The sequence below is a fragment of the Hibiscus syriacus genome, unplaced genomic scaffold (assembly GCF_006381635.1).
Source record: "Hibiscus syriacus cultivar Baekdansim isolate YM2019G1 unplaced genomic scaffold, ASM638163v2 tig00116996_pilon, whole genome shotgun sequence".
NCBI lineage: Eukaryota > Viridiplantae > Streptophyta > Magnoliopsida > Malvales > Malvaceae > Hibiscus > Hibiscus syriacus.
The window spans coordinates 337290-350629 of NW_024063512.1; the positions used below are offsets into that span (position 1 = coordinate 337290).

The 13340-nt window shown below is 33.9% G+C and overlaps 2 protein-coding genes and 1 pseudogene across 2 annotated transcripts; 2 read left to right on the plus strand and 1 right to left on the minus strand.

The window, feature by feature from the left end:
- The first annotated feature begins 1122 nt into the window (after positions 1-1122).
- Positions 1123-3761, plus strand: LOC120193559 (annotated as a pseudogene).
- A 3166-nt stretch (positions 3762-6927) lies between these two features.
- LOC120193490 (protein TAPETUM DETERMINANT 1-like) lies at positions 6928-9021 on the plus strand. Its single transcript, XM_039195972.1, has 3 exons — positions 6928-7199; positions 7373-7477; positions 8388-9021. The coding sequence occupies exons 1-3, from the start codon at positions 7097-7099 to the stop codon at positions 8729-8731; spliced, it is 552 nt and encodes a 183-aa protein (XP_039051903.1). The 5' UTR covers positions 6928-7096; the 3' UTR covers positions 8732-9021.
- Positions 9022-9819: 798 nt separating this feature from the next.
- On the minus strand, positions 9820-12390 carry LOC120193451 (membrane-anchored ubiquitin-fold protein 3-like). Its single transcript, XM_039195939.1, has 4 exons — positions 12297-12390; positions 11940-12207; positions 10780-10950; positions 9820-10168 (listed from the first exon to the last, which is right to left on the minus strand). Exons 2-4 carry the CDS (start codon positions 12067-12069, stop codon positions 10113-10115), a joined length of 357 nt encoding a protein of 118 aa, XP_039051870.1. The 5' UTR covers positions 12070-12207; positions 12297-12390; the 3' UTR covers positions 9820-10112.
- Between the last annotated feature and the right edge of the window lie 950 nt (positions 12391-13340).

A 13340-nucleotide genomic window follows, 5' to 3' on the forward strand; every position in this document is an offset into this window, starting at 1 on the left:
AACTCAAACTCGACCCGACCCGACCCGACTTTACATTTAAAAAAATTTGATCTAACTCAAAGTAAACCTAATTTTTTAAAATTAAAAATTGATCAGACCTAATTGAGATGATCAAAATACTTTGGATTCATATGAAATGACCATATTAAATAATTACTACTCTTAGTTTTTTAATTTAAATATTATATATACTTTTTATTAAATTTAAATATTATATAAATATATAAAAGGTAAACTACATGATTGATCACTTTCGTTTAAGTTTTGTATATTTTTCCTTACTAAATTTATAAATATATAAAGGATAAACATAATATTTGGTCACTTTCGTTTTTATTTAAGATATAATCACTGAGGGTTAACTTCCGTTAGACATTTAACGAATTGCTGAAGTGAATTTAAAAAATAAAAAGAGTAAAGTACACAAATGATCACTAATATTTGAATAAATTTCTGATTTCTCCACTGAAGTTTCAAAAGTAACAAATTGATCACTAAAACATGAAAAGCTTTCTAATTTCTATTCCCCCCCCCCCCCCAAAGATCCCACCACCTCCATTATATTCACGTGAAGCATCCTTCACACAGCACCAACCCAAGCAGGAGCTGGTCTGCGCTGCTATTGTGATTGAGGTAATAAAGCAGTTGGTGCAAGTATTACCAGCTTCATGATAGATACATGGTTGTGAGAATGCGAGACTTGGGTTTGCGTCTCTAGTAGTTCTCTGCAATGTAACATTGATGCTGAGCTTTGTTTTTTTTTTCAACAAGAACATAGAAATTTAAGCTCTAGTTTTGTTAATAAAATTTGATAAGATTAACTTGGAAGGATATACACTCCTATTCTACTGGAGATCCAAAGAATCAAGTATATGTTCAATGGTTCATTTCCTGACATGGATCCATAAACCGTTTAATATTCAAGAAGCTCCATGTTCCTAGTAAAGAGAAAAGAAAAGGATAGCAAGTTTCTATCTCCATTTAAACATAAGGTACCATCACCGTGTGGATTAATTGCAAATTGGTTGAATGTACTAGGTTTTTCATCTCTTTTCTCATACCATCTTTTACTTGATGCACCTTCCCTTGTAATCCGCTAGACATCTGATTAATAATTGATTTTATCTGAAAGACAATGGCACACGAATTATTATATATAATCTCTGGGAGGATGACCAGGGACTCTTGGAGCTTGATTTTCATGCGGATCAACATGTATGTCTCGAACGTTCTGGACTTTTTCTTTACTATTAAAATCTAAATACAAACAGCATAGAATGCATTTGTGATGTTGAACTTATGGGGTGAATTATTCTTGGCAGGATATCCAACTCAGAGGTGTTAACCGTGATGAGAAAAATATACAAATGGCAAAAGAGTATCCCAACTCTAGGACATTCATTGAGGGTAACTAACATCAATTTCCTCTTTTTCCATGGCAGAAAATTTATGATTTTTACCCATGGTAAAAGCTCTTTGTATTTTACTATGCCTTCGCTGGAGATAGCACATTTATTTATTGGCATATGTAATTGATTTATATTTTTTTCCCGTGTTCATCTGGCAGAGTTATGAATCGATACTTTATTTGAGACTTCCAGCTAAATTCAGAATCATCTTACGTGGGAAAGATGTTGAGCACCACAACATAGTTAATGATATGATGCTCACCGAGATAATAACCTATCGACCAAATCCCAGTGCCGAGGGTGCCCCCAAGGATTTGAATGTAATAATTGAATAGAAATATATTTATCTTCGATGTGCTTTGCTATATGCTTGTTTGATGCCTGGTTTTCTTGCACTTTTGTCATCAGCTGGCTGCTGTGGTGACCATTGGTTTTGTGAAAGATGCAAAATATCATATTGATGTTCAAGGTTTCAATGTTTATCACAAAAACCGACTCATCGAGGTTTGCTTTATATTTTCTTGTACAATGTATCACAAGGATTGCTTATAACATTTATTTCACTTGTATTTTAATTGATGCATTTAATGACAGCGTGTTTTTGCACTTTGCATCACGCTAGTCAAATTTACCTTCCATGTATTTTCCTTTAGACATTCCTCTTGCCTAATGCCTCCTTTATAACCTATTTCTCGAGCCATTTTGGAGGGTCTGGAATGCTGCCTGAAGTGATGGGCGTGGGGTTATAGGTATATTTTCGGCACTTGACGCACTTATTTAGTTTATTTGTTTATGTACCAACGTACTGTCCCCCCCCCCCCCAAAAAAAAAGGGTCTAATGTGCTTCCTTCTTATGACAGGTGTTTTGGAGGCTAATTTTATTGAGCCAGTTCATGATAAGCAGGGTTTTGAGCGTACAACGGTTCTTGCTAGACTCGAAGCATGACTAAAAGAAATGCAAAAAGCTTACTGGTTTGTTTCGAGCAATGCTAACTTCTCTTTCTACTGCTCTACTTTGGATTCAAGCTAATTTCTAATTGCTTTTGACTTCTTTATTTTAAGACCACCAATTATCATAGAATTGGCTATGCTCCACGGCGGAATAAGAAAGGTATAGAACAGTCTTTAGACAGAGGTATGACATTTCTCTCTCTCTCTCTCTCTCTCTAAAGACATGCTTGTTGTCGACAGTGAACTTTAAGTTACTCCCTGATTGATGTCTAGAATTTTTATCCTGTAGATACCTTTCTTGATTATGATCCGCAACAATCTACTCGATCAAATAAGAAGAGTACATACAGCAGCAAGAGAATGTCTACAGACTCGGACAAGTTGTATTCACCCTCAAATTGGAACAAAAGAGGAAAAGGAAGTCAGGGATTCCTAAACCAGTGGATGGTGGAAACGGACGTGTGTTTAACAAGTATGACAATAGGGAAAAGGCAACAATAGATACTACGAAGGTCACCACAAAATCCGGGAAAGGAATAAGCTCTTTTAAATCATCTTCTCCTCCTACACAAGATGTCAGCGATGATGTGTGTGAGGTCTTGCCTGAGAAACAAGCTAATGGGAGCAGTCAAAAGTTTGTTACATGCACAATCAAAGTCGAAGGTTATTTTTGTGCTTTGGTCATTTATGGGTTTCAGAATGACCCGACTTTAATCTAAAAGGTCCTTATTACTTTTTGCATATTAGAAAAATATGAGGGAGGACATCAACATCAATTGCTCAACGATTTGCAACAGGAGAGAAACCGGCGTCAATCACTCGAAATTGAGGTTATGCCCCCTTCTCCATCTAGCTTAAGTAAAATGCAAGGAATTGTTTCACTTCTTTTTATTTATTTATTTTATATATCAGCTTTCAGAGGCACTGAAAAAAATTGAGCAATTGAGCCTTGAACAAGAAAGTATCATTAGCATATTCTCGGAGGAGAGAGATAAAAGAGACAAAGAGGAAGAGAAGTTGAGAAAAAAGCTAAAGGTGTTGTATTCCATCCACCCTCTTTCTACTGTTATTCATATCCAAAGTAAAGTTTAAGGTTTCATTCTCTTCCTGCACCCGTTTGATGGCGCCGATAAAACACGAATTTCGTTCATTTCATCTACTTTTACGTATTCGATATGCTTTGTTTTTCTCAAAAGGGACATGAATGTTGAGAACGGTTTGCATTGTAAGAAGCGTCCAATACCATCCAAGAGTTGCTTGACAAAGTTAGGATTCTGGAGATGATGAAATCCCCCGACAACAAGCAAGAGCGTCCACAGCGACTGTCGCGCCATTTTGTTGTCGCAATGGTAATTTCCCTTTTCGCTAGCAAAGCAACCGGAAGTGATTCTTGAATTCTATAATCCGATGCAGTTTCCGGATAGACTAGTTAACGGGATAAAAAAACATGGAAATTCAAATTTCATGAAAGTAGAATCAAACATCAATTTGCCCATAAACTCGACTTTCTTACGCCCCAAAGCATACATTCAGTGGGGTGCATTTATCTTTCCCAATTGACAACATCTCATTTCCTATTTTAAATTTTAAATCTCAAATAAATTAAGACCCCCAAAACAAGGAAAAGCCGAAGTGTCAAACCCCATGTCCCCCACCTTTTTGCCCTCTTCCTGTTTGTCCTTAGGTTAGGGCCTATTCCTCCTTTCCATTCATCTCCCCACTCATCATCTTCACAAGACTCTTCATTTAATGCCTACTACTATGATTGTATTATTTTTTTATTTTCGTATAAAATTATAAATGGTTTTATTTGTTTTTATGGAACATTCTTTTTTAAGATTGAATTTGACTTTTTTTATTTGATTATTTAGTTTATTTATCCTTGCTTTGATCCTCACGTTGGATATTAACGGTCGTAATCACCGAAGATAAGTGTTGATTGAATTGTGGTAATATTATTTTATCAACGAGTAATCATAGTATTTTCTCTTTATCCTCCATGTCGATAATAATATTTATTCATATATATCATTTATTTAATTTAAGAGGGAGAGAAAAAAAACTTTTTTTTCAATATTTAATTTGAAGAAATTTATCATTAATTTCGAATTTATCTAAGAACAATTGTAAAAGAGGAAAAATACCAAATCACCTGTCAAAATCCAGTTATAAGAAGAAGAAGAATTTTGAAGTGGAAATGCACCTTAATTCACATGCCCTTTAAAGTTTGAATTATCACATACCCAATTGGTTGTTTTGACCTATTTGTGTATCATCTAACATCACCCATTCATCCCTTTTGGCCATTACATTGTTTCTTTTTTTGACAACATGTTTTGATTTGATCATATCCTTACCCTTTGTTCTTTGATAATGTATTGCAAAAGTTATTGCCCATAATTCTGAATATTTGTTTGCTCCATTATTAGAAATAAAAATTACTTATTCCTTTTGCTATTGTGATTATCACTTTAAGCTTTTTCTATAATTAATTCCATTAGAGGTGGGCATTTAATATGTACATATTGCTTATCCTAATTTGCACGTCTGTTATTAATAAAAATAATAATAATCTTCAAACTGACATTTAAGATTAAAAATAAAACAAAAAATCACACGAACTAATAATCTCAACCGTTATAGGGATGATTGTTATTCTTAGAAATTATGGGTTCGAGAACGACGTTTGTAGGGATGTTTGCACATTCATTGTCAAATGATTGAGAGTTTTTCGAACATTTATTATCTTGTAATTATCTCATACTAATAAAAAGAAAAAAAAAATCAAATTATGGATACATTTAGCTGAGAAAAATGATTTTTTAAATGTGAAAATTATAAAATAAAAATGCATATTTATTGTTTCCCCTAAAAATATTTTAATAGCGTTGAGAGTCCTAAAACCTTTAATTTTAAATTTAATTAATTGTGCTTTGATTAAGTATTAGTTAAATTGACATGATTACTAACATGTCACAAATTGTGAATTTAGTACCCAAGACGTGTATAATTATCTATTAAAGAGATTCTCTACGACATTTTTGACGTAACAAAGAATATTCCTAGAGATACTTTCCACAACTAGTGTGATCATTTTTTTAAAGAATGTTATAATGCTGATTGATATGATTTGATTAATTTTGTTAGAAGATGAGGTAATTAGATTTTTATTTAGCTGGGTGATTATATGAAGATATCGATTTAAAATATTTTTAATTATTTAATAGTGAATATTTCAACACTCATGTAGATATAATATTTAGACTCGTGGTATGAAGTTCAACTTATTTCGGTGGTTAAATGAATCATTGTTGTTTCTAGAGGTTACAAGTTCGAACATCAGTGATTATAAGAGTGATTAAACGTTTATTATCAAATAATTAAGAAATACTTAAGACCGAGACTCCTAAGATAACAAATATTTCTTTAATTATTGAATTCGTTTAATTCATGCCATCCTGAATAATTTCAATACAACCAAAACCTCATAATTTCAAAAAGATGTTATTTCCCTTTCTGAAACTATAAATCACACGCAGTTTTGTTTGCCTCCTACCTTGGCCCTTGGCCTTACTTATCATCTCTCTGATCCTGAGCTCCATTTTCGAGCTAAAAGAGATCCCAAAACGCATTCGTTCAAGTGTTGAATGTTTTCTGCCACTATCTATATACTTCATTCTCATAAGGTGAAGAGCCTCTCCTTGTTTTCCTTTTGTTTCTTATTAGATTGTAAGCTGTAAACGAAGAAAAATGGTTAAATGTAGTTGAAATTTGGGTTTTAGATCAATACTTGCAATGAACTTTTCTTGGATTTTATTGTTTTTATCATTTCCGTCTTCCGCGATCTTCTATCTGCAAATTGTCTCTCTTCAAATATATATGCTTAGTAAAAAAGAGGAAAATAAACCCATTAACATAATTCATGCAAATAAAAATGCAATTCTATCTTGCCTGATTCTCCTCTGCATTGCTGTTTGCATTGATTGTGTACTGTAGTACTATTTGCTCTGTCATCTGCTCAGTAAATTCCAACACCTCTTTGTAGCTACTGAAATTTAATTTTCTACGCCCGTTTTTATTTAAGTTTCACTGTGTATGTTTTTTATGGGTTTGTCCAACTCCTTTCTCTTTCACTCCAAACATTTCTTTCGCTTTTTCCTTTCCCTCACGAACTGTTACTTTTCTCACCATAGAAGAAACACTTTCGTTTCTTGAGATAATAAGGAAAAAAACAAGAACATTGAAATGAAAATGGGTTTTCAAACTCTTTGTTTAATGAGTTGGACTGGTACGAATCGCCGTCGCTTAGGTCACCGTTTAATCTGTTTTGGTGCCTGTACTTCACCTCTCGTAAAACCTAGTCGGTTTTTGTACACTTTCTGTTTGGTTCTAGTCAGAATCTGAATCGCCTCCGCCTTCTGATCTGACGGTTGTTTTTCATCCCCTTTCATTTTATTGATATATTTATTCTGATGGATGGATGTGGTATATTTATACGTATATGTATATGTATATGTATATATTCATTTTCAATCTTGTTTTTATGCAGATTTTCCCAGTTTCTAAACACCCAACAAACGAAAATAGAGAATCTCTTTGCTTCTGGGTTTTTTTCCATGGCGTTTTGAACATATTCCCTTATCAACTCAGGCTCAACTCACCCGTTTCAGGCTCTCCGAGTCTACTTGTTGACTTTTAAGAACTTGGTTTTTTTATTTTCGAGAAGAGAATCTGATATGAGGGTTTCTCTATTTTCACCGATGAATCGGCGATTCCTTTTGGTACTATCCTTGTTTTCCTTCGCTGTGTTATTTCTTTTCCTCGTCGCCCTTTTCTCAGGTGCGTAATTTACATGCATAGATACCTTTTTTGCTCCATTATTTTAATATATATTTGCTTCCTTTTATCAAAGTGGACGATGACACCTCTTTCAGAAACATGGGGGTTCTCCATGTTTTTTCCTTTTAAATTCCCTTCATTTTTTGCTATTTCTTTCTGGGATTTTGTTGTAGGTCAGGGTAAAAACATCAATGGCTCATTTGATTTGAAGCTATTGAGGGTAAGGTTCCATCAAAGGAACATCAACACCCTTTTCACGCCACATCGCAAGCTTCTTCGTAAGTACCAACTTTTGTTCTTCATCATATGATGCCAAAAAAAAAGCAGGGTTTTTGTTGTTTTAGAATGTGGGGCTTCTTCTGGGATGATGAGGTTAAAATTCCGTGGAAACAAATACCAATGCGTACGATTCAAAAATGTCAGAGGCGCACACGTCTGTTGTATTTCTTTTGTTGTTTTTTTCCGTTACGGTTGAAGCTAACGTGCACTGTTAACAATGGTTGTCATCTTGGCATTGAATATTGATGATTCAGTCACTGTTGATAGCATCTTTGAGATGGGCATTAATATCCCATCGAATTTTTTCTTCCTCTTTTGCCTTCATAAATGAAAAGCTAATGGCTTTAAAGTTTAGCCCACCTAGTTCACAATTTAGCACCATCTTTTTATGCTAGCCTATGGATTAAAATGTATATTTTTGTTAATCAAATAGAATCTGTGATATATTTGGAGAAAAGTTATGTTTTTAGTGTTTGAATTTATCATTTTTTTGAATAGAAAAAAAGTTAAAACTTTAAAGCAATTTGCAGATAGTGTCCCTACTTTATAGCAGGCCTTTTTGGGTTAAAATTTGTCTGTTTCCTTTTCCTTACAATTCCTGTGAATCATCCTACTAAAAAGTGTAATTTGTCTGCAGAACTTTTCCCTTATTGGTTAAGTTTTTTTGGTGAGGTTTTCACATTACCATTGTTTTGTTTAGTTTATTGATGATAGCTTTGACTTTCACTATCGGAAATTTTATTTTAAAGTATGGGTTCTAAACATAGTGCTAAATTGAGGTTGTGGCTGTGGACGTGATTTATTTTTTAAAAATAACTATGTTTTTATGTTGCATATGCGACCACAATTTAATACTATAATTCTAAATTGAACTGAACACATTCTGGTTTTGTCCTTTTTTGGCTTCAGGTACAGTGATGGCGGAACCGAACCGGATACGGGGAGAGAAGTGTAGCAAAGCTGACATAGAGATAAACCAGGGACCTACTGCCCCACTCCCGTGCGGCATTCCCACCTACACGGTCGAAATCCTCAACATCTGTGCCACTGGCTGCGACATCTCTGGGATTCACGTAACCTGCGGCTGGTTCAGCTCTGCTCATCTTATCAACCCGAACATATTCAAGCGCCTGAGCTACAACGATTGTCTCGTTAACGACGGCAAGCCCTTGATCAATGGTGGGGTTATCGAGTTTCAATATGCTAATACCTTCTCTTACCCTCTTTCAGTCTCTAGTGTGGTCTGTTCTTAGTAATAATATCGTAAAAGCGAACACTTGATTGGCTTCCATGCATATATTCATATGATCCTATTGGTTTCATTTACTGGTTTGAGTCCTTTGTTGGAGATTCGATTGATTAAAAAGATTTGATGTGATACTGTAAAGTGTTTGTCATGTTAATGTTTCTTGATGTCGGTTGAAAAGACGAGTTCGTTGATCGGAATTGTCGTGAGAAGATGGTGGAACATGAGTTCTGATTTGAGGGTTTTTGTGAATGTGGCATATGGAATTTGAGGAATATTTTAGTATATTTTGAAGCATATATTGCGAGAATTTGAAACTGTGACTGTGATTTAGAGGACTATCGATGTTTTCTCTATTGAAATATGTTGTTTGATCCTGACATGGGAAAAATATATTGAAATATGAGATAAAGGTTCTATAATAGTCTTTGCCATATAACTTTTTTTATTATACCAAGAAAAAGACAAATCTGTTCAACATAGATTGTAATGGATAGAGACAGAGAGTAAATTCTATAGGAGGTAAGAAAATGTGATGGTAAAATGTAGATGAAGGTTGGATAAAGATTTAATTTTGAAGTATAGGAATTTATAAAGGAAGGCAAGGTTGTAAACTTGGTGAAATTTAGGAATGTTAAGAATTTGAGTCTACAATATATTGGATGAAACAAGATGGTATTGGGAATGTTGGAATTCGAATCTTTTGACCTATTTGATGGCTAGAAATGTTATAATTCGAATCTTTTAACCTATAAATGAAACATCTTAAATCGTGATTGCATGAACTAATTGGATTAAACAGACTTGGTTCGGGTTACTCTCATCGCCTATCACTAAGATTGTAATATTGAAATAACTATATGCTTTTAAAGTTTGTTAGAATCTTGCTTAGATGTACTTATCAAATTCAAAGCTTGAAAAGTTGAAATCCTCCATCATCCGAACGATAAAGGTATATTATTCATACGTTATTTGTGACCTGCATTACATGGCTTTCGAGAGTATGATATTCCAAATATATAGAAAACAGAACACTCATATTAGACACAAATACAACACACACCGTTCGTCCCAATATCAAGCATAGAGATAACATTTAAACAAATTATTAGTAATCGAAAGCATTTATACAAAAGCATTTCTCCTTACAATTTGATGTTTGCATATTGTGTTTGCATGGAGTAGTCTATACAACTTTACAAATGATTCATGCTAGTATTTGGAAACAAATCATAAATGGAACTGAAGTAAATAAAAATGCACATCTTCATCACTTCATTAAGAACTTGAAACATGGGCTTTGCAGCGAACACACACCGGATACTCAAAGACGATGTTTACATTCTTAAACATTCTTACCAGAAGCTCCAACTCTACAAGTTTTGGTTTCATAAAATGGAACAGGAACATACAATCTTTCTGGGTGAATCATCAACCTTTTTTTCTGTTCAGACAGAAAATCAAGCACATATGGGTAAAGTGATACATTAAGTTTTATGAAAAGGTATATTATTATTATTATCATCGCAATTTGTTAGTGAATCATGGGTAACTGACTTGACGAAGCAATCCAGATGCAAATACATGTGGGAGGAAATGTAGAAAGAAGCAAAAAATGTCTATGAGCATCTCTTAGTAATGAATGAAGGAAAAGGAAAAGATGGCCTCTAGTAGGCTCATCATAACTCAAGCAACATGCTCATCAATGATCAACGATAAAGTTTAAACAATAGTTCTCACTTTCCACATTGTTCTCCCAAAATGCTTGTAAGAAATGATTAATTTTTAAAATTGAGAAAATCCTCCACCTTTAAATTGGATTACATATATCACATCCATCAGAAGGACAATATAAATTATACATCTAAACATTGGCTACCAGTCAAGCAATTAGAAGTTTTGGCTTGTAGTATCACTACTAATTCAGGTAAAAATTAAATTAACAGGAATATCCTGATATCGACTTTGGCAAGAAAGCTAATCTTAATTGCCAAAAAGAAAAAATTCTTAAACTTGTACGAGAAAAGCTCTACATGAAGATAGAGACAAGAATACCTGTTTTAGTTTTTGCAAGTGAAGGCTGAACTACAACATGCATTATGGTAACCCCACCTGCAGCATCACCAAAGGGTATTTTACACTGACCAACAGTCTTGTCGTTCTCCAAAATTTTGCCAGAGCTTATCAGTTTGACTTCATTCACTGCCTTTGGAACAATTGTCTTACCTAAGGACAGACACAACATTAAGGAAGATTTAAAACAGAATGCTTCAAACTATTAGCCTTTATGCTTTCTTGTGGGTCTTATGGGAAAATAAGTCTGAAGATTGTTAATAGATGTAGGCCACAAGACAATGGAGCAAAAGGCAATGCACTCTTTGAAGTTATTTCACAATACTTGAAATAAAATCATGAATCATTACTTTAGCAATCCATTTACTTGAAGAAAGAACAAGAGTCAATAGCATCCATGGAATATTTCAGTAATAATCCAACAGTTCACAATAATAACACGTATTCACGGAGCAGCCAAGTTTAGCCTTCTCTCTAAATATACAGTCATAATGACATTTTGCAATTCCTATTAATCATTTCCACATTGATCACATGCAATAGATGCATCATTGAAGCAGGTACAACATCTGTATAAGAGGATCTCCACCCTTTATTAGGCCATTGGTAGCCTCTGCCATCCAAACTCAATGGTAAGAGATGGCATGACTCATGAGTATGCTCAGTTTTTTAAAATTTAATCTCATACGCTCGAAGAATCATATTCCTATACCTATTTCCAACTATGTCGGACAGGAATACTTTAGCGAAAATAAATCCAGGTAACATAGTCTGTGGCTACTTTAAGAATCTAAAGACACTATCTTGCAGCAAAAAGATAGAATCCAAGATCCTAAAATTGCCTATCATAAAACTCTGCTATCACCTTGTGCTATCAATTTTCCCTATTTATTGCATTGTACTGCTAACCTTACAGCTTTCTTCATTTGTTTTTACAATAATTAAGAACAAACTCTGAACTGGATCACCTCTGCACGATTAATATATACCATCTAGCAAACCATGTCTTCTAAATTTAACATAAATTTGCCTAGAAATTTACAACAAATGCAAAATTCAATCACTAAACACAAATCCAACAGCAAAAACTTCATAAGCAACTAGAAAAAGAAATGAAACAAGGAGAATTGTTGATGACAAACCTTTGGGCCAATCAGAGACAATTCTTTGCTTAAGCATATCCACCGTGGATGTGGCGGAGTACCGAAACGGCCCGATATCCGACCCGTCATAAAGCCTGAACTTTATATCCACCAAATCCTCCTCCGGCATCTCTGCTCACTTCTCCTCCGCGGTCTCCGCCTACCCACCCACCACCTGCTTCCACGCGTTTCAATTCTTCGCACAAATCGACTCACCAGTCAACACCCTCTCTAACTCATCAAACCAAATCCCGTAACATTCCGCAGCCTAAATTTCAACGATTAAAACCAACATGAAAATTGAACTAAAATCATGATTACAAAAAGACCCAGAAATAAAAGGATTAGAATTCAAACCCGAATTATTTGTGGTAGTTGATTTCTTGAAGCGCCTTCGTGAGGTTTATTTTGTTTTTTCCTCTCTTTTTTAAAAAAGAATTTGTGAGTTTGGTGACCTGAAGAAGACAAATAAGCATAGCCATCTACTGATCCCCCAAAAGCCAACCCACTACCAAAACGACGTCGTTTCGGTGGTGGTTTCGTTCATCCAGCGGTAGAGAAGTCGTTTTCTTTAAAATAGTAATACGCTGTCTTTAATCAAATTTAATAAAGGGTAAATTACACCTCAACTTTGAGTAAGCTACCATATTTTGAAAAGTTTTGTTTTTGTCATTAATATTATCAATTTATTCCATTTTACTCATTCATTCAATTTTTTTAATTAAAATGATCAATCTTTTTTATTATATATCAAATAAGGGATTATGCCATACACATATGAATTTAATAATGATGAACGTATGACATCCATTAATTGGTCGATTATGTTAGCTTAATTTATGTGAGCTCGAATCTCAACATTTATCTTGAAAATGTAATACCACACTATTTAATAAAAAAATAATGTCAAATGTCTTTAAATGTAAATTTAAATTCTCAATTATTAAAATGATAGTTGTTATTCTAAGAGATCTTGGAATCATCTTTCGAACAAATGAGAGATATAAATATATATAAGAATTAAATTCAAATATATAAGTATTTATTGTTTAAATAATTCAATTAATTATCGTCTTAAGTGGTGGCCTAGTGGTGTAGTTTCTCTCTTTTTTTAAAGAGAGTACTTTGTATTAAGAAAGATAACAAAGTACACCACCTCAAGGACCTCATTAAAAAACATTCCTAATCCTAAATGAAGGAAAAAGAGTGAACCTTAAGGTGGTCAAGATCAAACACACATAACACAATTACATGGTTCAAATCGAACCCCTTACCACAAGCTCAAATCTGACACATAATAACTAACACAGTTAAGTCGACAATATACATAGAGGAAACACTGAGTACCATACACAAACAACAATGCCAATGGTATGAACCTAATGGCACTATAAAACACCA